The following is a 25,791-nucleotide window of genomic DNA, read 5'->3' on the forward strand; positions in this document are numbered from 1 at the left end:
TTACAGTGTGTTTCCTCTTTAACAGAGACACTGAGCTGCTCCTTGTTGCTGAGACCTTGTTTCACAGCAGCAGTGAACATGATCTAAATTTACCTTTTATCAATACTCAAATTTCAATGTTTGAGTGATTAAATCACACACTGTTCCTGTGTTAAACCCTGTGACTCTGCTCCACATGTTTCATCACCTCTGTCGAGTTGTGACTGTTGTGTTCACTGACATCAGGATTTATCAGAGCTGTGTATTTGACACTGATCTTCTCATCGCAGGAAAATGTAGCATCATTTCACTTTTTATACCGCTGCCACTCACCATATTTATTTACTTTCATCAGCTTTTACATCGTCTTGCTTGTCGTTTTATGGTGTTATTTGTGTTTTTATTGATTGTCTGTTTGATTGAATTATTGCCTGAGAGGTCGATGCCTACTGAGATTTGTTGTGCAGCTGAAGAATGACAATAAAGTCTTCTACTAATCTCTACACTCAGACTTGCCTCTGCTCTTTATACTCAGCAACAACACAGACAACTGCAGATACCCAGCTGAACTGTCATTTTATTAAATTTACAGATGACACTCTCCTCCTGTCCCTGTTCTCTGGTCACACAGCATCACAGCTCAGCTCTACAGGACGTTGTGGAGTGGTGTGGAGATCCTGCCTTGAGCTCAACATCAACAAGACCAAACAGATGATATAGTGACTTCTTCTCCCCAGCAGAGACAGATGTCTGAGGCAGTCACTACTCACTACCATCAATAGCCGTGTTTCCACTGCAGGAACTTCGGGGTAATTTTACGGGGCCGGCCCCGTTGGTGCGTGTTTCCACTGCAGGAACCTCCCCCACAGGGCCATTTACAGGAACTTTTACAGGGGCCAACGGAGTACCTACTCCAGGGTAGGTACTCCGTTCGGCCCTGAAAAGCTCCTGGGTGGGGCTCGAGGTTTACCCGGCACTGATTGGCTAAAGCTAGAGCAGCTCTGACGCTACCAGAAAGCACCAAAACAACCGGCATTTTTAAAAGGGGGAGCAGAAGGGGCATTAGCCTAGCAGACACCGCTGTAAACAACAAGAAAACAGCAGGAAGATGTACACAAATGGAGCGACGATGAGGTGCAGGCATTGATTGTAGTCTACGGCACCGAGGAGATTCAGAGGGGGTTTGAGTCATCGCGGCGAAATGAAAATATCAGCGCACCTCGACACACTGGGGATCCATCACGCCGCAAAACAATGCCGTGAAAAGTAAAAAAAAAAAAAAAAAAAACTCAAGCAGGATTACAATCAGCCGCCATGCACACAAACCAGAAACGCGGCTACCGCCTCAGCTCCTTCCATCCTTCTTCGTTGTTGTTATGATTTTTGTGCATGTGTTTGTGACCTGCCTGGGTGACGTCACGGTAGAAACTGTCGCACAGCGGCGACCGAAACTCATGACGTCGCCGCGGGGTCCGACTCTGCAGTGGAAACACGACCACTGAGAGGGCCGAGTGAGAGGACGGTTCCTGTAGAAGTTCCTACCCCCTCCCTTTACCAGGAACTCCTGCAGTGGAAACACGGCTATAGAGAAGCCAGTGGAGGTTGTCTTCTGAGTTTGTCTCCCCACTTTACAACAGCACTACACTAAGCACACTATTTACAGTACTTGTGTGGGTTTTTTTTATCAGTTTGTCGACTGCTGTGTCCGTGTCTGTGACATGTGTAGCCTTCTGAAGTTTCATGTCCATCATGTCCCTGAGCTGATGACAGGAAGTCACCTGAGGACGTCACATGACTTACTGTAGTGCTGGTGTCAGTTTATAAGATTACACACCAAAAAACTGACAAACACAATGTGCCATAATTCACAAACACCAACTGTACAATGTCTTATTATAATTTTACTATATTTAAATATTAACTTGAACAAAAAACTATTATTTATTATTCTGTTTGTGACATTTGCAGTTTCTTCTCTGTCACTTTGTTGCTGTAACACTTTAAATGTCTAACTCTACCTTGTGTGTAAATGACTGGTGTCAAATGTATTGATCACAGAGTTCAGTCAGATGAAGTTGATTAGAAATGTAAGTAGTTAATTAACATCTACGCTGCAGTTTGAAACATAACCACCATCAGCTGAACACCTTCTATAGAATTACAGAAAAACAGACGTGACTCCTGACTGGGTTTCAGAAAAACTTTATTCACCTATAAAACCATAATCTGTAAAAGTTGCAGTAAACATCACTGCATCACACACAACACTGCAAAAACTCAACATTTTACCAAGAATATTTGTCTTATTTCTAGTCAAAACAAATCTCATTAAACTTAAAATAAGACTCATCACATAAAAGTAGTTGGTTTTTAGTGGTCAACACAGCAGTGTGGTTTAGTTGTTTGAAACAAGTGAAAATGATCTAAAAACAAGTTCATTTTTAGGTGAAGAGTCTTATTGTAAGGGGAAAGAGTTTAGTTTTGACTAGAAATGAGACATTTTGACAAGAAATAAGACAAATATTCTTGGAAATGTTTTGAGTTGTTGCAGTGAAGATTGAAGTCAGAGCAGATCCCAGAAAATAATTAAACCCTAAAAAGACACAGAGAGAAATTCAAACAGAACTCAAGAAAACTTTTTTTTTTTTTTTTTTTAAATAATAGATTTAAATCAAACTCTAGATTACAAAATGATTCTTATCTACACATAATTTAAAGCTGGAGTCATTTCTAAATGAAGAACAAGACATAATGTGCTACCATGTGTCCTGACAGAGCTGCAGCTGAGAGACGGTTTCTACGTCATCGTCTGTACAGAGAAATAACTCATCAACAGCAGCAGAACTCACTCTGCTTGGTCAGTGATGAGTTCAGACAGGTGACGTATTGATTATTGATTATTGATTAGCACACGGGGCCGAGGTCACATCCACCTGTTTGTTTACAGACTGAAGCAGAACAACAGCAGGTAAACAGGAAACAACAAACTACAATCAACGCTCATTTGACTAATTAGATTTTCTTGATATTTTGCCTGATGATGTCGTTTAGAAGCAGAAACTCAGGAGTTGATGACGTCATCTTCATCATCATCGATGCTCAGGCTTTTTCACCGGCCTCCTGTCAACAAGAAGGAATATTATTAGGGCCGGGACTTTAATCGAATTAATTAGAGGCTTTGTAATTAATTAATCGCAATTAATCGCATTTTAATCGCATATAAATATTTGACCTGAGAACAGTGAGAAGCATTTTTTTCACATGGATTTTAGTATACCATTGAATGACTGAATACATAAGCTTAAGCATTCAAGGTGGTACTTAACCAAGACCAACAGACTAGGGATGCAAATTATCCATTAATTCATTATTAATATTTGATACATACAGATGAAATGCTCTTTCCTTCCAATACACTATGATGATTACTGTAGTATTTAACTAGGCTACTTAAATCACAGTAGCATAAACTGATTTGTTGAACTCAGCCTGATGTAAACATTAATAAAACTCAGTAACCAATCACACAGCAGCTCCATGTTGTCCCTGTGTGATGTTCAGGGACAGGTCAGGACAGTCTGAAGACAGAGCTCTGAGGGTGAAGTCCTATCATAATGAGATGAGCTGCAGCTGTGACAGTGACAGGTCATAGATATAGCGCTGCAGCTGAGCAATTAGCGCGATATAGCGCATTTAGCGTGCGCCCGTGTCTGTGTATCTATGTGCAGGCAGAGATCAGAGATGGTGTTTTAAATAACCATGCTAGCGTTTCACCAGCTCTCATCTCTGCCAGTCAGCCTCTCAAACTGCCGCCGATTTCAGTCGGACTAAGGTGTTTACATGCACTTCAGTTGTCCAGTTATAGTCGGATTAAGGCAATAATTCGGTTTTTTCAAGTGTCATGTAAACGTACTGAGTGTCAGCGGCTTGTTAAATGATTGTGCTCCAGACTAGTGTAATCAGTACGCCTGAAACTCATCCAGTGAGAAATATTCCGCGGTGCAAAACAAGTGCGATTAAAGTGCGTTAATTTTTTCAACGCGTTAATTTTTGTGTAATTAATTAATCCTAATTAACGCGTTAAAGTCCCGGCCCTAAATATTATATTAACACAGTAATTATAATGATGATATTATATATAAAAGCTGTTAGTTTTTATACAGCTCACTATTAATATATATCTCATTAAATCCAGTGTGTTCAGTGTGGTGAGCTGAGTAAACATGATGAAGAGTTCATTTTACTCACTCGTGACGATGATGATGAAGTGTCTGAAGCTGAGAAGAGAAAAACAGTTTGAGCTTCACTGTCAGACACTGAACTGAGCCACAGGTGACAAAGATTTATTTTATAACTTAATGACTTTTTTCATGTTTCATTATTTCAAAAACTGATTTATGATACTTACTGTTGGCCTGTGTGAAACCTGGAACACACAAAACACAATCAACAGTTATTATCGTCGACAAAAGACAAAACAGTTTCTGTGTCAATATTACAGTTTAATATAACCAGTCTCTGTATTTTGTATTATCACCAGACGGCCAGAAATAAAACCACTGAGCTTATAGGAACATGAACAGAACAACAACAGCACAGATGTGTCTGTCTGTTTCACAGCTGTGAAGTAAAAAATAAAAATAATCGTTCAATCTTCACCTTTTGGTTTTTCATTCTTTTTCTTCCAGAGAAAGTATCCAGCACCACCGGCAGCAACAAGGGCAAGAAGTCCAGCAACAACTCCAACGACAGTAGCAACCGGAAACTCTGAAACAGGACGTTCACACTGTTCATGTCTCGGTTTAACACTAGAACTGCCAACTGCCGTTCTTTGGACGACTTTGATTTTCATTTGTGCATAACTTTATTTAAAAAAAACATTGAAGTCCACCAGTCAGTGACTTTTCCTAAAATGATGTTGGGCAGCACCCCGTTTTGTTAAATACAATCAATATTATTCGGTATGATGGGCAGCTCCACCTGACATATCAAACAAAGAACACTAATGGATGTTGCCGTAAAAGCCTACTTCACGGCCCAGAGTAGCTGTTGTGACAAATGTAACACCTATACAGCACTAATTAATGCTTTATTACAGTTCGTCCAATGAACGACTCATGGCGGTTATAGGTATATAGTGTCCAGCGGCAGTGCTAGTGTTAATCTCAGTCTGTTTAACTTTAACCTTCAGAGGGTTTGAAGACCTGGACCAGAGAAACTAGATCACAACTCTGATGTTTTACCCTGATCTCACTTTTGTTTCTAATGTAACAGATTACTGTTTGATTTACAACATGACATCATCATTATTGACCTGCTGAAAACTGTCTTTACTGACTGTAACAAGTGATCACACCACAGCTTATTAAAGAGGAACTAAACCCCCAAACCACTTTTTTCTGCTGAAAACAAATATATTTGGGTATAAGGTAGTGTTGTCAGTTGATTCTGGTCCAACTTTTGACATTTTAGTCAAAATATTTCAATTTGGTGTATTTTGTAGTAAAAATGTAGAGTGACTGCCCTCTATGGGTTGAAACACGGCTATTACAATCTAATTTTTCTATTGGCTGAGATGGAGGCAGATGACGTTTTGGAGGCAGCTTTCGTCACCGGCCACCAGCTCCCCGACCAATCAGCACCGGCTGCTGCCTGCAGCTAACGGTTGCTAGGCAGTCTAGCTGCTCTGCTGCGGCTAACGGCTGCTAACAGCTGCCTGAACGGGAATCGTTAGTGCGGCCGCCGCTAACGAGCCGTTAACGAGCTAACGAGCCGGCGGATCAGCTGTAGATGCTGTGTCACGGCTCCTAGTAGTGTCCACGCTACTAGTGCTGTTAGAGTCGCTCGTTAGTAGCTCGTTAGCGCTAGCAGAAGTGTCGATGTGTGTTTATTACTTTTTTTTCTCTTTTGTGTGATTTCGCGGGTGTGAATGGGGCGCAGGGGAGGGGGGAGGGGGGAGGGGGGATCGGAGAGTGCTCCTGAGTCCCGCCCATAATCAAGGCATTTTTTGAATTTCAAGCTTAGAGCACGTCATCCAAAACTGAGGGGTTTAGTTCCCCTTTAAAGAACAACAAGAAAAAACGTTATGTTTCACTAACATGAACTCCTCCTCACATGAAGGTAAAATATCTCCATCAGTTCAGAATCAACACTCAGAAAACCCAAAAAACTAAATGTTGAAGGAAAACACATTCGAATTTAATCTATAAAATGAGGTGATGATTTATATGACATTTATAAACTAATGAAAGAGTAAATAAACAGGAAGTGGGGTTATTAGACATTCATGGAAACTAAAGGATTCTGTTTTATTTGTTTCACTTTGTTACGATCAGGAAACATTTTACAGCAAATATAAAGTTACTGAATTGAAATATAGAAAAAATACTTTAAAAAAAATCAGGTTTCATTTCATCTGAACATTTGGAGAAATAAAACTTCTCATTAAAGCTTCAAGTGTCAGAAGAAACTAATCTACATGATGGAATCAATAATTGACCTGGATGAGTAAAATAAGAACACAGACAAAAAAAAACATCCATCACAATTAGATAAAATATAATTTAGATCAAAATAAACTAAACATGTTTCCTACCTCCACCAGCTCCAGGTCTGTTCCTGTTGGTGATAACTGCTCTTAAGTCCAGTTTGGTGACGATGTCGTCCTCCAGTCCAGAGAGCTGAAACACACACTCACAGTTCCCCCAGTCTTCATGTTTGACTGATGAGAGGTGGATGGTCTTCTGGAAGGACCCATCATGGTTGGGGAGGATCTCTCCTTGGTCCACGTCCTCATGAAGCTCCTCTCCATTCTTCCTCCAGAACATGACAGCTTTGTTTGGGTAGAAACCTGTAGCGTGGCAGCTGACTGGAGAGGAGGGGGTCTTCTGGAGGAGGGACACTGAGGGGGGGGCTGGAGGACAGAGAGAGAGAGGAACAGCTTCTAGTTTAGTATAATTCAGTATAAGCTGCTGTAGTTCATGTTTGATGTGTTTTAGATGTCACTCTGACAGTTTAGTTTCTAAATGGCCGATGTGATAAAGAAGAAAAGGAGGAGGTGAAACAGAGAGAAGAAATGTGAGGGGAAGAGATGGGAAGAGAAGAATTGATAAGACAGAGGTAGAAATAGACCAAGGGAAACACTGGTGATAAATGAGAGAAATAATAGAAAAATAAATGTGTAAATGGAGTCAATGTGTGTGTGTGTGTGTGTGTGTGTGTGTGTGTGTGTGTGTGTGTGTGTGTGTGTGTGTGTGTGTGTGTGTGTGTGTGTGTGTGTTGCTTCATGTTTATTGTTACTGTTGTTTACAGAGGAAACATGAAGACTGTAGTTGATGAAACTACATCAGGTGATGTGACTCTACCTGTTTTCATCAGAGAGCTCCTCCCATACTCCACGTACTTCTTCACCCACTCAGGACAAATCTGGGTCAGGTAGTTCTTCTTCCCTGCACAATAAGCTTTGTCATTGTCCCACTTGTGTTTGGTGATGACAGACTGTGGTGTTGGAGCGATCCATGTCTCTGTCTTCAGGTCAAAGGCTATGAAGTCTTCTCCATCATAACCAAACTGCCGAAAACCAGTGACCTCCTGAGTCTCATCGTCCCACTCACATCCGTACATCGTCTGCCAAACATGGACACCTGAGACAGAGACAGATGTTGTTGTAAATAGTCATCAACTCATTAACAGCTACCCCCCCCCCCCCCCCCCATTGCTCTGCTCGATCAATAAACTGATCACACTGTTCAACACTATAAATGCATTATATCAATGTGTTTAGTCGCAGTTAATCTGATCTAATGTGTAACTCTATTGTTCATGAACACACTGAACACACTGAGCTCAGTGACATCAACAGAATTTGTTGTTGTTTATTTCAGCTCAAACCAACAGGGACACGACATAAAACACACACTGATGGAGAGTCAGTCAGTCAGTGTGTGTGTGTGTGTGTGTGTGTGTGTGTGACTCCTGAGACTAATTACCCATTAGGACCATGAGGAAACGTCTCCTCTCCTCATTCACTCTGATTCAAACGGTCGAGTCAGAAACATCAACACACAGTAAACATCACTGAGTTTCTACTTGTTGTTTCACACAGTCTGCTGCCGTCACCTGCTGCTCCAAACAACATACTGTAAAAACTCTTCTGTGATTCTGATGTTTGTTCTTGTTTAAAGCAGAACTCTGCAGGATTTGGGCTGTAATTATTGTGGCTCAGAGACACTGTGATGGTTGAGTGACCTATAATGAGGTGAATGGGGTCTGTGTCTGTGTGTGGCCGTGTTAGCATTAGCAGCCGTGTTAGCGTTAGCTCCGTGTTAGCATTAGCGGCCGTGTTAGCGTTAGCTCCGTGTTATCGTTAGCGCATGGATGTAGCGTTAGCTCCGTGTTGTTAGCGTTAGCTCCGTATTAGCGTTAGCTCCGTGTTAGCAGGGCTTAGCAAACACCGCTCTCTACCTTCAGCAGTAAACACAAGCACGTGTAGGGAGGGGGTGGAGGCGGCGAGTTTTTTTTTTTACGACAGTGACATATGCCTCCCATGGATGTATTATATTAAAGCTATAGAGAGCCGAAGCGGAAGCAGGAAGTAACGGCCCCATGGGTCCTCAAATCGAAAAAAGTCTCCATAGGAATGAACGGGACTGAAAGTTTTATTTCGTGATCCGATTGAATTGTGCCATGACAAAAAAATCTGTCCTCTACCTGTTTAAAACATCACGTTTCATGAAGAGAAATCAGCCGTTTGTTGTAAAACTATTGTAAAATAAAATCCTGAGGAGTCCGTAACCAGAAAGACTACAAGTCGCGTAGGTGACGTCACACACCAACTGCCGCCCTTTCCCGTGTCAGTTGGTGACGTATTTTTTGTGGGACACCAGATCTGTAGTCCGTAGAGCGTCGTCACACAAAATACATTCTTCTGTTGCCGTTTTACGATAAACTGCTGATTTCTCTTCATGAAACGTGATGTTTTAAACAGGTAGAGGACATATTTTTTTGTCATGGCGCAATTCAAACGGATCACGAAATAAAACTTGGACTCCCGTTCATTCGTATGGAGACTTTTTTCGATTTGAGGACTTCCTGCTTCCGCTTCGGCACTCTATGGTCTACGATTTGAAAGAGGATGAGAAAAATTTGAAAAAAGCACCTCTCACACACCCCCACCCCTCCCCTCCGAGCTCGTATGGCCCGCCCCTCGGGACCTCCTCGCGACACGCCCCCCCCCCCCCCCCCCCCCCCTCACAGAGCAGAGCGGAGCAAGCAACAAGCCTGCTGCTGCCTAAACCAAACAGGCTTTGAATGCAGAGTAAAATGTCATATTCACAGACACAACTTCCACAATAAAACCAAAGATTACCTGTTCAACATAAACTCAGCACCGCTGCTGCAGCAGCCTGACCGGGGTCTCTCTGCACCGCGGCGCCGCGGAGCTCCAGCCCCGACTCTTCCTGCTCCTCTCCCCCAGACACAGGACCCTGTCCTGGGTCACCCAGCGCCAAGAGTCTCCCTGTAGCATGAGGCTGTGCTCAGCGCTAGCCTACTAATCGCAGCGGCGCCAGTCCCGATGCCGCCGCTGTGCACCAGCTGCCGGTGATGAGGCGATGTGCCAGTTGCCGTCGTCGCCGTCCCCGGCAACGGGACCGCGGCAACCGCTCGTACGAGCAGCGCCGCCATTAGCAGCCGTTAGCACAGCCTCATGCTACAGGGAGACTCCTCGCGCTGGGTGACCGGCCACAGGGTGCTGTGTCTGGGGAAGAGGAGCAGGAAGACTGGGGCTGGAGCTCCACGGCGCCGCAGTGCAGAGACCCGGTCAGCTGCAGCTGGAAGCGGCTGTGTGTCGGGGAGAGGAGGAAGACCAGGAGCTCAGCAGGGCCGCGGTGTGCAGGGGGCAGAGCACCCCGGTCAGCTGCAGCTGGAAGCGGCTGTGTGTCGGGGAGAGGATCAGGGAGACTCGGCGCGGCACCGGTACCGGTAATAAGGGCAGCAACACATTCTGTGCTTCTGTACTGTGCTTCTCTGAATCCCAGTGGGGCTTTCAGCGGCAGACTGACCGGGGGGGGGTCAGGGGCTGAATTGGTGGGTTCATGTGTCTGTGGCTGAGCAGCTCAGAGCGGTTACAACTACTTGTAGTTTCTAAGCGGAGGGGCTGGGGACGAGGCGGGTCGAGGAGGAGCAGGCGAGACGAGGGGATTGGATGGAGGGTACGAGCCAGTGGGAGTCGGACGGGGCGCGCGGCGCCCATTGGTCAATTTCTATGCAGGCCCACGGCTGATAGACTGAATGGATTTTTTTGGTTCTTTTTGCTATTTATATTGTGTATATCGGACCACAGGACCATAATCGCTGTATAAACAATGTTAATAATAATTACCAATGCTCCAAATCGTAGACCATAGCTTTAACGGTGCCTCCCAGAACTGTGGGGGAGCTCCGGAGAGGGGAAAAAAGAGAAACCAACGAAGGAGCGAGCTATTTCCGGCCGACTTGCATAGTTCTTGTTTAACTTGAATGTAGAATCTGTGTTAAAGTCTTGTAGAGCAGAGGAGTCACATGGTCTCCTGGTTTCTGTCCCTCAGACCAGCTGATCCTCCTCCACTGGTTACTAACTGTTGTTGTTGTTGTTGTTGTTGTTGTAAACTCTGTCTCCAGTGTGTGTGTTCAGGGAGCAGCCATGTTTGACTGGAGGCTCTGAACCAATCAGCAGCTGCTTCCTGCTCCTCAACTAGTTGTAATTATTGATGTGAAATGGATCAGTGGAGACTGATGGAGTCTGACAGACAGAGACAAACTGTTGATATCAACTAGTGACTGACACACTGTGGTCAGAGCAGAGGAATAAACCAGCTGTTCTACTTTACCTTTATACATTTACAGCTCAAACTAAGAATTATTGTCATTATTAATTATATAATATCAATAAAAATCAATCAGTTCATTGATCACACTGCAAAACGTCACAAAGTTGTGAAGGTGAAATCTTTACATTTCTCCTTTAATCCACCGTCTCAACACTTCATTCATTTATCATCAGTTTCTGTCAGTGAATTTTCTGCTGATCAGCTGATCGATTGATCCACTGATTGTTGCAGCTCTACACACACACACACACACACACACACACACACACACACACACACACACACACACACACACTCTTAGAAGGAGTGTGTTGAACACGTGCACAACGACTGTGTGGTCCTTTCTGCTCCAGATGTGGAGTCAGTCTGAACTCAGACTAGGGCTGGGTATTGTTGAGAATCTCACGATTCGATTCGATTTCGATTCATTAGGTCACGATTCGATTCGATATCGATTCGATTCGATATTGATTGAAATGCTTCGATATTGATTCAGTATCAAGCAGAAATACACAAATAAGAGTACCAGATTTTTTTTTTTTAAATAATTATTTGTTTAGTTTCATGCCTTATGAACAGCCATAGTATAACTCATAGCATAACAAAATATGACACTGCTTTAACACTGAACTACAGTGCAGCTAAATTTAAATTAGGCTATGTGTTACTTTCCTCTTGGAAAATAACTCATAACATTTTGAGTAATAAAACAATACAAAACAATATTATTAATAATAGCCTACTGCACAACTGAAAATATTGTAGCGACCCCGCAGTAATGTTCTTGTTATGATGTTTAAGTTCTGTGATTTCTGACTGACTGTCAATGTGTATGGTACGGGCAGGTGGGATGAGAAACTGAGGGGCTGGGGTGAGTGTGAGGAAGACAGAGTCCTGTCTGTGTGTAGGTGAGTGAGTGAGGAGGAGCAGAGGAAGAAGTGAGAGCAGCTGTCAGATAAGTTTGTGTTATGTTGTTGACTTGTCGTCGGGTCTGACGCTACAATATCAATAACAACGTGTGCTTAACACAAGGGGGCAGTTGTCGGTCTGACTTTAGCTTTTTCGCGGCACGGAGAAATGCGCATCTGGTGGCTCAACCTGGTCAGTGGGTGCTTGAGCACCGGAGCACCCACGGAATCGGCGCCTATAAATACAAAATGAATCCCCACATCTGCTTTCAGGTTTGAAGGCGCTGGCTTAACGCTGCTGCTGCTACTCACTCCCATATTGTTATGGTTTGGTCTAGTGCGGCCCCCGTCCGTACAGCGCGAATCACACGAGGGTGTTGCTCGCAGCGCCCCCACTGGCCAGGGGCTTGAATCGATTCAGAAGATTGCTGAATCGATATTGAATTGCAGAGAAAAGAATTGCAATGCATTGCTGAATCGATATTTTTACCCAGCCCTAACTCAGACTGTGTTGGATGAATCCAGATGTTTCAGTCGTGGTTCACTCAGCTGACCTGAGATCTGCTGTCACTTCCTGTCTCACACACTCAGTCATGACGGCTCACATGACTCACACACCTGCTGCCTGTGTGTGTGTGTGTGTGTGTGTGTGTGGTTGCTATGGCAGCAGTCACCAGGTAACAGCAGCACAGTGACAGAGGATCAACATCCAGCTGAAGCTTTTCACTGCTTCATAACCAGCTGTTCATCACTTCACTGCTTCATAACCAGCTGTTCATCACTTCACTGCTTCATAACCAGCTGTTCATCACTTCACTGCTTCGTTAACCAGCTGTTCATCACTTCACTGCTTCATAACCAGCTGTTCATCACTTCACCGCTTCATTAACCAGCTGTTCATCACTTCACTGCTTCATAACCAGCTGTTCATCACTTCACCGCTTCATAAGCAGATGTTCATCACTTCACTGCTTCATAACCAGCTGTTCATCACTTCACTGCTTCATAACCAGCTGTTCATCACTTCACTGCTTCATAACCAGCTGTTCATCACTTCACTGCTTCATAACCAGCTGTTCATCACTTCACTGCTTCGTTAACCAGCTGTTCATCACTTCACTGCTTCATAACCAGCTGTTCATCACTTCACCGCATCGTTAACCAGCTGTTCATCACTTCACTGCTTCATAACCAGCTGTTCATCAGTTCACTGCTTCATTAACCAGCTGTTCATCACTTCACTGCTTCATAACCAGCTGTTCATCACTTCACTGCTTCATAACCAGCTGTTCATCACTTCACTGCTTCATAACCAGCTGTTCATCACTTCACTGCTTCATTAACCAGCTGTTCATCACTTCACTGCTTCATAACCAGCTGTTCATCACTTCACTGCTTCATAACCAGCTGTTCATCACTTCACCGCTTCATTAACCAGCTGTTCATCACTTCACTGCTTCATAACCAGCTGTTCATCACTTCACTGCTTCATTAACCAGCTGTTCATCACTTCACCGCTTCATAACCAGCTGTTCATCACTTCACTGCTTCATTAACCAGCTGTTCATCACTTCACCGCATCGTTAACCAGCTGTTCATCACTTCACTGCTTCATTAACCAGCTGTTCATCACTTCACTGCTTCATAACCAGCTGTTCATCACTTCACTGCTTCATAACCAGATGTTCATCACTTCACTGCTTCATAACCAGCTGTTCATCACTTCACTGCTTCGTTAACCAGCTGTTCATCACTTCACTGCTTCATAACCAGCTGTTCATCACTTCACTGCTTCATTAACCAGCTGTTCATCACTTCACCGCATCGTTAACCAGCTGTTCATCACTTCACTGCTTCATTAACCAGCTGTTCATCACTTCACTGCTTCATAACCAGCTGTTCATCACTTCACTGCTTCATTAACCAGCTGTTCATCACTTCACTGCTTCATAACCAGCTGTTCATCACTTCACTGCTTCATTAACCAGCTGTTCATCACTTCACTGCTTCATAACCAGCTGTTCATCACTTCACTGCTTCATTGTCCAGCTGTTCATCACTTCACCGCTTCATTAACCAGCTGTTCATCACTTCACTGCTTCATTAACCAGCTGTTCATCACTTCACTGCTTCATAACCAGCTGTTCATCACTTCACTGCTTCATTGTCCAGCTGTTCATCACTTCACCGCTTCATTAACCAGCTGTTCATCACTTCACCGCTTCATTGTCCAGATCAGTGTTTCTCAAACTTTTTTCAGTCAGGGCACCTTTCAAAAGTGCATAAAATCTCACAGCACCCCTGTGTAAAATATAATTCAAACTGACACTGCACAGCCTAAATGTAAATGTCCTGTTTATTTAGACGGGACAGTATTACAGTATTTATGCATAGGTGCCTCTGTAGCCTACACACACACACACACGCACACAATAATCTGCAATGTGAGAGGAAGAGAGAAAGGTCTACATGCGCGCAGCGCAGGCACGCGCTCAAATGAATATCCACCGGCGTCTCCGCTCCGTTCTGACTCCGTTACGAACAATCAGAGAATTTCCACCGTGTGTAGGCTACTGCAGAGTGTTTTTATACATCAAACGCACCAGAGTGGGAACAGAGCGGACACAGATCCACTGGAGAGAGGAGGGGGTGACTCACCATCAGTGTGAGACGTGAGCCTGGTAGGACGCATTTTTTTCATAGCGTCCGGTGTCCGGTGGACACGGCCCCTACTGCTCTGAGTACCCGTGACCAACGGCCGTGTCCACGGAGCGGTCTCTTGACGCAGTCAGACGGCACCCCAGGGTGGCGCGGCACCCACTTTGAGAAAGGCTGGTCCAGATGTTTAGATCTAAAGTTTCTCTGTGAGGTCGGTGTTGGTGACGTGAGGTTCAGTCTGTGAGCTGATGTTCCTCTGCAGTGACCTCTGACCTTCACACTGAGTCTGCTCTGTTTCCTCCTCTGTGTGTGTTTCAGTATTAACACTGTTCAGAGTTTTTCATCAGCTCAGATTGAACCTGAAACAGCAGCCAGAGCCTCCAGCTAAAAGCTACTGTAGCCGTCCAGCTGACAGAGACATGATGGAGGTTGAGCTGATGGAAGGATTTTTCCTGAACTCACTGATCAACAGTTCAGTTTCATTTAACCGAGCTGAGTTTATATGTGTTTATATTTCTCACAGTCAGGTGATAATAGTTTTATGGTGCTACTGGTTTTTCTTCAGCCCCAGTGTGTCGACTGTTCACAGCTACAACTTAGACCTGTGTGTGATCAGTTTTAGAGGAGGTTTCATCAATATAATAACTGCTGGAGTATCTTGAGTTGTCACATATTATGTCATATTATGGGTATTGTAATAATAAAGACCTTTGTGTCAATTTACTCACCACCAGTCTGATTGAAACGCTGCATTACAATCAGAACACTTGCTTTGAAGACCTGCTCAGTATTGATGTTTCTCTGGGTCTCACTCTCCCAGTAATCTGCACCTTCATTCTTCTCAATCCAGTCAGTCTTTGGGATCATCTTCTTCAAGTTGCTGTCATAATGCACAAACTCCTGTCCATCTAAGAGTCCAACTTCATTGTGCTCAGGGAATCCATCCAGGCCAGACACACCACTCACAATGTAGGTCATAGAATGTGTCACTGTAACACAAAACAAATTGTCTTGAAATTTCAGTTTTACTCAAATATTTCTTTTTTACATTAAAGCAGAAGTGAGTGATATATTTGTGTTAATATAAGTCTTAAATAGTTGTATCTTCCGACAGCAATCACTTACATAGAGTGTTTGGTCTGAAACACGGGTCTCTCAGTCCCTCTGCTCTGAGCCCAGGAGAAAACATTTATCGTATCCTACAGTTTTTATCCAATGAGGAGAGAGAACGGCATGCAGGGCTGTGTGTGCAGCCAAGGAACGCCGTGAATGTGGTGACGTAGCGACGAGGACTGTTATGGTGCGTTCAAGGAAACTCGTGTTTTTCCGACCGTGAAGTGGTACCAGTTCGATCTGGTACGAGTTCACCGGTCAGAAGTTACGAGTGGCCGTTATAGTGACTTTCACCGGTAAAACAGGTCGGAAAAACACGAGTGGGTTGCCTGGAACGCTACAAAGTCGTAAGTTGTGACTTGAAGCTGTAATTTACGATTTCAAAAGCCTGCCTGGAACGCAGCATTAGCCAAAACGACCGGATCACTCACTTCTGCTTTAAGCACACACACACACACGCACGCACGCACGCACGCACGCACGCACACACACTTTGTGCTCTTGCTTAAAAATGGTCTCTAAAAAAACATCACAAAAAATCAATCAATTAATCAATTTAAAGCAGTACTAAAGAACTTTCAGTTTTGGTTGAGTTTGGCGGCGCCAGTGGCCCAAAGCGGTTGTGTTTTGCCTGAAGGAAAACTCCATTTCCCATGAGCACTAGCGCGTAGCCCCATAAACATCCTGATCTCCTGGTGCATGGAAATTAACATAAGACGTCCAAACTAAGTTTCTGTTACCAGCGGATCATTTCTCAGTAAACACACATACACAATCATTGCTGCTCCCTCCTCGTCGTGACTCGTGAAAGTGAAACTTAAGTGAGAGCCGGGTTCCTACCATGCTCCTCAAAGCTGCTTAGTGCCAGTGAAGGAGATACAGACCCCCTCAGGTCATGACAGAGGTGTCATTCAACCTGTTGTGAGTTGATGAACCATCACAAAAGTTATGAAAATATTATATGAAGGTTGAAAAGTTCCTTAGTGTTGGTTTAAATGTCTTTAAACCACACCTGCAATGCCAATGCTAATAATGGCTAATGATAGCTCTTTTTGGCAAAGTTTTAGGGCAACAAGGCAACTAAGCTTGTTAAAGGTTGACTATGTAGAAATACAAGAACAACAACAGAAAAAGAATTCCAGCAGTCGATTGCCAGACCGTTGCTAGGTAAAACGGGCCGTTGCTAGGGACTCCGCTCTGATCAGAGGACAGCAGAGGAGGAGAGCTAAGCAGGATATTTACCTTATGTTTCATTTTACCGTCATTAACAGCATAATAAATGACATGTAGCTTGTTACAGGGACAGTGGAGGCTCTCTGCCTTCCACACCGCTGCTGCTCAGAGCCTCCGCTGTCACTGCTCTCCTCAAGTTGGAAAAAAAAAAAAAAAAGGAGCTCCGTGGCACCGAAAGTCCGCGACGATAAACGTATGACAGACAAGACTACACAAATACACCCATCCTAACAAGTATATGATAATCCATTGATCCACCGATTGATTATTAAAAAGGCTTGGTTGGAAACAAACGCATCCTACCGGGAGGAGGCAGGAAAACAGCGGAGAACTGAGCCACGTGTCGACTACAGGCAGGTACGAATGTAAACAGAACGTTGACAGAAAGTCATTGTCGACCCCGTCAAAAAAAATAAAAATAATAATTCAGACTAAAAAAAAAAAATTTATGGAAAAGCTATACTTTCATTCTGTACCCCTCTAAAGGCCCCATGGATGTATTATTTTTGAAAAAATATAGCTTTTAATAAATATTCTACATATTCAACCTTTAAGTATACAATATACAGTTTTTTTTTGTTTTTTTTACTTTTTTAATATGAATGACTAAAGTATACAGTTGTCAGTGATGACAGGGAAGAGAAGAGATTTGTCATCTATACTTGTGTATTTACAAATGAGATGAGAAACTCAACCTGTTTGTGTTCTGTGTTCTTACATTTCTACTGTTGCATTGTTTTTTTTGTTTTTTTGTTTAAAAGTAGCCTATATTTTGGGGGCTTTTTACATTTAAATGATTGAATCGTTGAGAAAGACAGGAAACGTGGAGGCAAAGAGAAGGGGAATACCATGCAGCAAAGGGCCACCAGATTGGGGATTCGGACCGGGGGCAGCTGCAGCTAGGACTGTAGCCTCTGCATAAGGGGCGCCTGCTCAACCCCACTGAGCTACTGCATTAGTTTGAACTCTCAGGATTAGGGCTGGGCGATAAAACGATAACGATATATATCGCGATATAACTTTACTCAATAGCAATATGAAACGTGGTCGATAGAAAGTCGATAGGTTTCATTCATTCATGTTTTGAAACAGCCAATGAAAACGAGAGTTGCGCCGCGCTGAACCACTGGCTGAGCCAACCAGGTTAGATTGACACGGCACAGGAAGACTGTACACAGCACAACAACACGTGGTGTGTTTGGGCTGCTGCAGCCTGGCGTCAGCAGCGGGGCATCGCCAGTAAAAAAGAGAGAGAGAATGCGCGTTGCCTCGAAAGAAAAAATGGAGGAGAACTAGGACGAGTGGCCGCGAAAAGACGTGGTACGTCATGTTTACATTAACCCAGATTGATTGAACTCTAATACAGTACTGTAAACAACGCTAAACTTTAACCACGCAGACACCAGGCAGTCGGAGCGGCTCGAGCTCCGGCCGCCGTCACACATCAAAGGGAGCGCAGTCACGGCGTGGCCGCTGCTGCTGCTGCTGCTGCTGCTCACACTGGAGCGACACACAGCAACTGTTGTGCCGACCTAAACACTGGCCACTTGCGAAGCAAGCGCTAACCGCGGCGATTTCTCTTCCTTTTTCTTTTCCAGCCTGGTTTAGGCTGAGAATGATCGCTAATTAGACGGGCCACGTCAGGTCCGGGTTTTAATTTTCACGTCTGTTTATAACTGTAGCAGCAGCAGAGAGATGGAGCAGCTGCTGTATGGGGAGCCTGGCTCTAGTCTGACCTAACTCCTGTCTGATGTAATGTTAAAGAACGCCTGAACAGCGGAGTGATGATGCCTGTAAAAAGACCCAGTGCTGGTATATCAGCACTCATGTATGTCTCTTGTCCAATCAAATTATTTGGTTGAAACTAACTGTATATAATACCAGTTTTATTTATCTGAAACTGTTATTAGGCTACTCATTGCTTTTATATGTTAATCATTACATCTGAAATGTTCAATTTTTGACGAAAAATAAATATTTAAATCAGAAATAACCTTCTGATATCTTCAAATCTCACTTGTGAGTATGATGGAACATTTAGGCTCGACAAAAACAGTGACTTGAGTCCTATCGTGATATATATCGATATCGACTGATATGAAAAAAATTATCGTGATAGGATTTTTTCTCATATCGCCCAGCCCTACTCAGGATCCACTCTATCCACCCACCTCAATGACAGTGGAGTGAGTGTATTAATTACATACAGACAGCTTTACTTCCTCTGTTTTCAGTGGTATTTGGGTAAGTTATTTAGTGTGGTACAGTTTTTTTTTTAAAATGAATAGATAGATCAATAGATCAATTTTAGACCCCAAACTTAATGGCAATTAGAAATCATTAAAGCAGATATCAGTGGAATGTTTTTGTTAATATAAGTCCTAAATAGTCCTATTTTCCGTCAGCAATCACTTACATGAAGTATTTCAGCCTAAACACGAGTCTCTCCGTCACTCTGCTCTGCTGTAACCCGAGGAGAAAATTTTCCTTGTGGGATACAAGTGTTATCCAATGAGGAGAGAGAACGGCATGAAGGGCTGTGTGTGCAGCCAAGGGATGCGCGTGAATGTGGTGACGTAGCACGAGGACCAATTGATGCCTGACAAGGGCGGGGGCTGCTAACTCATGGTGCGTTCAAAGAAACTCGTACTTTGTGTTTTTCCTTCCTGTGAAGTCATACCAGTTCGATCTGGTACGAGTTCACGGGTCGGAAGTTACGAGTGGCCGTTATAGGGAACTTTCACAGACAACAGGATGGTAAAAACACGAGCTACGGGTTACCTGGAACGCTACCAAGTCGTAGTTGTGACTTGAAGCTGTAACTTACGGTTTCAAAAGCCTGCCTTGAACGCAGCATTAGCCGAAACGGCCGTGAAGCTGATATCTACTTTAAGTAAGGATGAATTCAAAGCTAAGTTATAATGTAATTCTCTGGGAAAGCATTGCTGTTGTTAAATTTAAAAAAAATTCTATTACATATATATATAGCCTACTTTTACAATCATTCTGATGATCTCTGGGCTGTGTTAAAATAGGCATTGGCCCTTAAATGAACGCGAGAGGTCGCACCTTCAACCCTGAACAGTAAATATAGGCTACAGGTTTACAACAACGCCACCGTTGTAACTGACACAAATAGAACTAGCCTAAATAAATTTAACGGCCCTGATTAGGAAAAATACTTTTCAGCATTTTTTTAAAGAAACACAATAAGGGTCTTACTTTACATGTTTTTCTAAAATATAGCAGCAAGTCACCAAAAGATCCGACTGATCAATGAGTTGGACAGAATTCGAATTTTGAGATGATGGGATGACTTTGTTTTAGCATCTTTAATAGCCTAGCCTACTCTCCATGGAGGAAGGTCCATAACTATCAAACGACATACATAGGCTAAGCTGCGAGGGGGATAAACTGAAAATAATTAGAGCAATTCTTTTTACAATTAACCTTAATCAAAACACATGACTCACCCGCCGCCGCGCCGTGTAGTCCCACGACGAGAAGAAAGATGAGAGTCTTCATTATGACCGAGAATCTTTATCTCTGAGAGTGCAGGTAATCTGTCCTTCTGTCCAGTCCAACAGTCCAAGAGACACTGAGCTTCTACCTCGATATCCACAGCAAAAGAAAGGAATAATTTAGAGGTGTGAACTTCGCCGTCGACCCGAGCCAATGAGAATTCAGTATGAGCGTCTACGTCACTTATATCTGGGTAGAACAGACAGACTGAGGTTAGGAACGAAAGTGAAAGTTAAAGTTGTAGATTTCAGCCTGTGACAGAGGACAGAGACTGAGAGGAGACTGGACCTGAGTCTGTCAGTGTGTTCACATGGTCATAACTAAACTATTTAACTTCATCTGATCAGAGGTTTTATTCATCATGTTCAGGTTCATGTGACGTGGTGAACATCTGGGACAGACATGGCAGACTGTTGCACTAAGAGCTGGTGTAGCTGCAGATTTTCTTTCAGCAGCAGCACATCAGACTGGACTCATTTAATCAGCTGATCTCAGTCTTCAGACAGTTCACTGGTCAAACTGTCTGATCTTGTTTGGTTGGAACAAAAACCTGCGGCCACACGGCCTTTAATTTACCCAGACCTGGTCTGGGAGTTGAAATTTGTTTCAGTACAAACAACTGAACGTTTACTCTGAGGCTTTTAGGAAGACATCTGTGTTTTATTAATAATATAGTTATTGTTTTATTATGATGTGACTGTCCCTGTTTAGAAACAACTCTGATCAAAATGTGAACATCACATATAAAAACCAACAGGCAACAGCTGTTCCAGTGATGTGACAGTAAATGTGGTGAAGAGCGCCCTCCTGTGGATCAAAGCTGCAGCTGATGTTTCTCACTGTGAAGGACAAACTAAATACTAACAAGGGATTTATTATAATGTTGCTGTTTGCTGTCATATCAGGTTACTAAAAGAGATGGAGAGAAGTATCATATTCTTCTTATTAAAATAATATAATATGTTGTAGAGTTTCAGGCCTGTACATTATTAATGTGGGCTGTTTAATAACAACACAAGACAGTGAACATGAAGCAGTGATTTACTTCAGTGTTTGACTCTGGGATGAAAACGAGAGTGAAAGACCTGAGAGCAGAACGAGTGGTGAAGCTGTTGAAGACAAACCTCAGATCAGCTGCTCTCTGTCCTACAGACCATAAACGCTGCTGAACGCTGCAAAGTCAACTGCTGCAACAACACAAACTGCTGCAACAACACAAACTCAACTCCACTGATGATGAAAACTGATGCTGAGTTTCATTTAGCTGCTGCTGCTGTGACACAGTTCATCATCATCATCACATTAATACACAACCAAACCATCATAAATACGCCAGCCGGGGGTTGACAAAAAACATGAACTTACAGTAAATAAATATGTTGTAAAGTTTACAGAGATCAGACGTTTTAACAGCTTTTTATTCTCACAATCACAGAGGAGGAGATATACTGACCAACATGCAGACAGTTCCAGGAAGTTTGGCTTCTTACCACAACATTTAGATTTATGTATGTAACATTTGGATAAAATAATTAACAAATTAATGATATAAAACTGAGAATTTAGTTTTTTTTATCATATTCAGTGTAGCCAAACAAAACATTTTTCCAGCATAAATCCTGAGGATGTCACCTGACCCACTGTCAGTGAACGCATCACGATGATCCAGGACTGTGAGGTCACACGTTCATCATCAGATCAGGAGAAATTAAAACATCAAATATATTTAGTGTTAAATAATCATCATGGAAAAAAGACTGATTGAAAGAAGAAAACAAAAACAGAACAGAACAAAGCAAAAACAAACAAACAGAGCACAACAGATCAGAAATAAACAACCAAGCTTCCAGAATACAGGACAGCGGCAGCAAACGTGGGATATAATACCTTCTGTCTTTATCCAGCTCCATCAGTGAATCTAGTTAGAGCATAAGTCTCCTCATTAAAACACAACACAACACATCATGTTGATCCAGAATGAGTCTGAGTTCTTCATCTGGGCTTCACAGGGAAAGTCTCAGTTTATCACAGACGACAATGGAAGAGAAAATACAACTCATCTTCAACAGGTCAAGGTCACACAACACACAAGAGCTGCTCTTCTGGTCCTGTAGCCTTGAACATTTATTTATCTACTGAGAAGTGTTTTATGTGATGAATCAACTCTGATCCTGGAATAAATGACAGATTAACTTATTATTCTTTACTGTGTTTCCAGATTCACTTCATTCATGTAAAACACAGTGAACTGCAGGAGCTGCTGTATAATGACGTCTACACAGACACATTTATATTATAATAAGAAATCACATCACATCTTCTTCTTCTTCTGGTTTCTGAGCAGATGTGTGGACGTGTCTGCAGCTGTTTTCACATCTGTTCAGGTTTGACTGAATCAAGACTTTTTATCTGATGTGAGTTTCTGATGTTTTTTGTCTATTAATATTTGATGCCACGTTAAATTACTACATTGATCTATTTTGTTTTAAAGAGGTTTTGCTACAAATGTGACCGGTAATGAAACACAAGTTGCTCTCAGACACTTTTATTTAGTCTGAGTCTCAGAGGTTGGAGACCTGCTGAAGATGTTTTACATGTAACATCAAAAATACTCATTTCATTCATTTATTTGTAACGGGACTGCGTATTCATGAACATCCAAATACACCATGATATGATAGAATACTGATGATACACTGAATTAACTCTCTGGCACATTTTAACTTTCTTTCCTAAATTAAAACACTATTAGGCTATATTATACTATAGTATTTCCTCATTGAGTGAAACCAGATTTTCATTACGTCATTATTTCTAAATTCTTCCTCTGTGAACTAATGAACAGATTCATTACTTCAACTGAATGTTCATGTGCAATCATGTGCTCTATTATTATGATCTAACTGCACCCAGCAGGCCTCAGTTAATAATTATTCAAAACTATTGGTCAATGATGTTAATCTTGCAACAGAGCAGGAAGTTGTGAACAGCGCCACCATCTGACTCATGTTGGTACAGTTAAAATCAGCAGCCTCAGAAACTTGATCTAGGAAAACAAGAGCCTTTGCATTAAAAAGAAAACCCAATCAGATTACTAATTAAGTGTAGAGTAAGTTAATAAATAATGACAGTCATCATCTACAATTGTTTCTGAAACTGATCAAACTTTAAGGATGATTTCAAGAATTAAAAAAAACATAAACTTGTGTAAATCTTTGTCCAGAAAAATTATAAACCCAACTACTGTCACACTGTTGCACATTCACAGAAGACTTTATAAACATCTGGATTTCAGTGAAACACTTACAAATGATAAATTGTCTTCTTTATTGGATTCATTTAATAAAAGCTTCATACAAATAAAATAAAGTTTCTTTATCAATATTGAGACATACGATCTCTTCACCATTCACAGAAAAAGATAAAGCAGAAATATTATACCGATATAAATCATCTTTTATATTCAACACCAAAAGACAGAAATCATGATATAATGCAAAAATGTTTCTTAAAGAACCATAAAACAAAGTCAGAATACAATATTCATTTTCCCCAAACCAAACCACACACACACAAAACTAGGCTCATATCTAGTTTTGTAACTTTGACAAGAAGAGAAAAAGACATATCATCATTATGTACAAGTCAAGGGGATGGAACTGTGGTGGTTTTAGTTTTAATCAATATTTAATTTTTAAACCAGATTAAATCCAAGTTTTAATTTAAACTCTGTTTTAGGATTAAGGATTGCATTTCACCCTCTTGAATTCTTTAGTTTTACCTTTAAACCAAAATCAAATTAGATTATATTGCACTAAAACATTTAAACTCTAATTTAACTTTAAACCCCCAGTGAAGGAGCTTTAAAGAGGAACTAAACCCCCAAACCATTTTTTTCTGCTGAAAACAAATATATTTGGGTATAAGGTAGTGTTGTCAGTTGATTCTGGTCCAACTTTTGACATTTTAGTCAAAATATTTCAACTTGATGTATTTTGTAGTAAAAATGTAGAGTGACTGCCCTCTATGGGTTGAAACACGGCTATTACAATCGAATTTTTCTATTGGCTGAGATGGAGGCAGATGACGGTTTGGAGGCAGCTTTCGTCACCGGCCACCAGCTCCCCGACCAATCAGCACCGGCTGCTGCCTGCTGCTAACGGCTGCTAGGCAGTTTAGCTGCTCTGCTGCGGCTAACGGCTGCTAACAGCTGCCTGAACGGGAATCGTTAGTGCGGCCGCCGCCGGCGCTAACGAGCCGTTAACGAGCTAACGAGCCGTTAACGAGCTAACGAGCCGGCGGATCAGCTGTAGATGCACTGTGTTAGGGCTCCTAGTAGTGTCCACGCTACTAGTGCTGTTAGTAGCTCGTTAGTAGCTCGTTAGCGCTAGCAGAAGTGTCGATGTGTGTTTATTACTTTTTTTTTCTCTTTTGTGTGATTTCGCGGGTGTGAATGGGGCGCAGGGGGGAGGGGGGGTCGGAGAGTGCTCCTGGAGTCCCGCCCATAATCAAGGCATTTTTTGAATTTCAAGCTTAGAGCACGTCATCCAAAACTGAGGGGTTTAGTTCCCCTTTAACTTTTACAGCTGCTGCGTTTTTAGACACTTGGACCAAAATCCATCCATCCATCGTCTACGCCGCCTATAGAGCAGAGTCATGAGGGAGCTGGAGCCAATCCCAGCTGACATAGAGGAGGGGGCGGAGCTCACCTGGACAGGTCACCTATCACAGGGCCACAGGTAGAGATAAACAACACATACACACATTCACACCCAGCGAGAACATGTAAACTCCCCTCGGACGAGCCCCAGGCCGGGGAATCAAACCCAGGACTGTCTCAGTGACAGTACCACTGCTCCACCCTCACCTCAACCAAAATCAAGCTTTTTGTGATTAAGATGATTTTTTTGTCGCAAACACAAACAGTTTTGGATCTGAACATGAAATTGTTACTTAAACATTGCCACCACAGAAATAAAAGGCTGCTATTTGATTTTATCTTCTATGATTTGACCACATTGTTCCTTTAATTAAACTACAACTTTTTCTGAACATGAGTTCCTCTGCTCTACCATAACAAGTATTGTATAGTTATCACCAGTTTTTTATATTTACTGGGTCCTGACATTATACATATGTATTTAACATTAATTTTAATGTGCACACTTATCACTCTTGGTTAATTTGACTTTTAATTTTACTTTACTGAACCAAATTTTATTTGAAATGGAGCAAACATTATCTTGTCTTAATTTAAAACCTGGATTAACTCATATTAAACCTAGTTTGACTAAATTCTAATTGGATCTAATTTTAGATTAAATTTGATCTTGTTGGTGAAATTAATATTTTAGTTTCAAATATTTCTCCACCTCTGTCTGCAGTGAGAGAGATTTTACTAACAGGCTCTAATTTTAAATTGAATCGTCTAATGTTAATAGTTGTATATTTTTTCCACTCTCCTCCCTGTTTCACATTCCTCAGCTGCTAAATGTCAGTCAGCTGATCAT

At 42.3% G+C, this 25,791-nt stretch overlaps 1 protein-coding gene across 1 annotated transcript in view; it reads right to left on the reverse strand.

Annotated features, from left to right (window-relative positions):
* Window positions 1–2,389: 2,389 nt before the first annotated feature.
* The window catches only part of LOC310993989 (major histocompatibility complex class I-related gene protein-like), a 36,925-nt gene continuing 13,523 nt past the window's right edge, over window positions 2,390–25,791 (reverse strand). Inside the window, exons 6-8 of the mRNA XM_083982487.1 lie at window positions 4,388–4,405; window positions 4,228–4,256; window positions 2,390–3,099 (exon numbers count right to left, since the gene is read on the reverse strand). Coding sequence (XP_083838613.1) covers window positions 3,079–3,099; window positions 4,228–4,256; window positions 4,388–4,405 — 68 coding nt within the window. The 3' untranslated portion in view covers window positions 2,390–3,078. The remainder of the gene's footprint in view (window positions 3,100–4,227; window positions 4,257–4,387; window positions 4,406–25,791) is intronic.

Source organism: Trachurus trachurus (genome assembly GCF_905171665.1).
Source record: "Trachurus trachurus genome assembly, chromosome: 11".
NCBI lineage: Eukaryota > Metazoa > Chordata > Actinopteri > Carangiformes > Carangidae > Trachurus > Trachurus trachurus.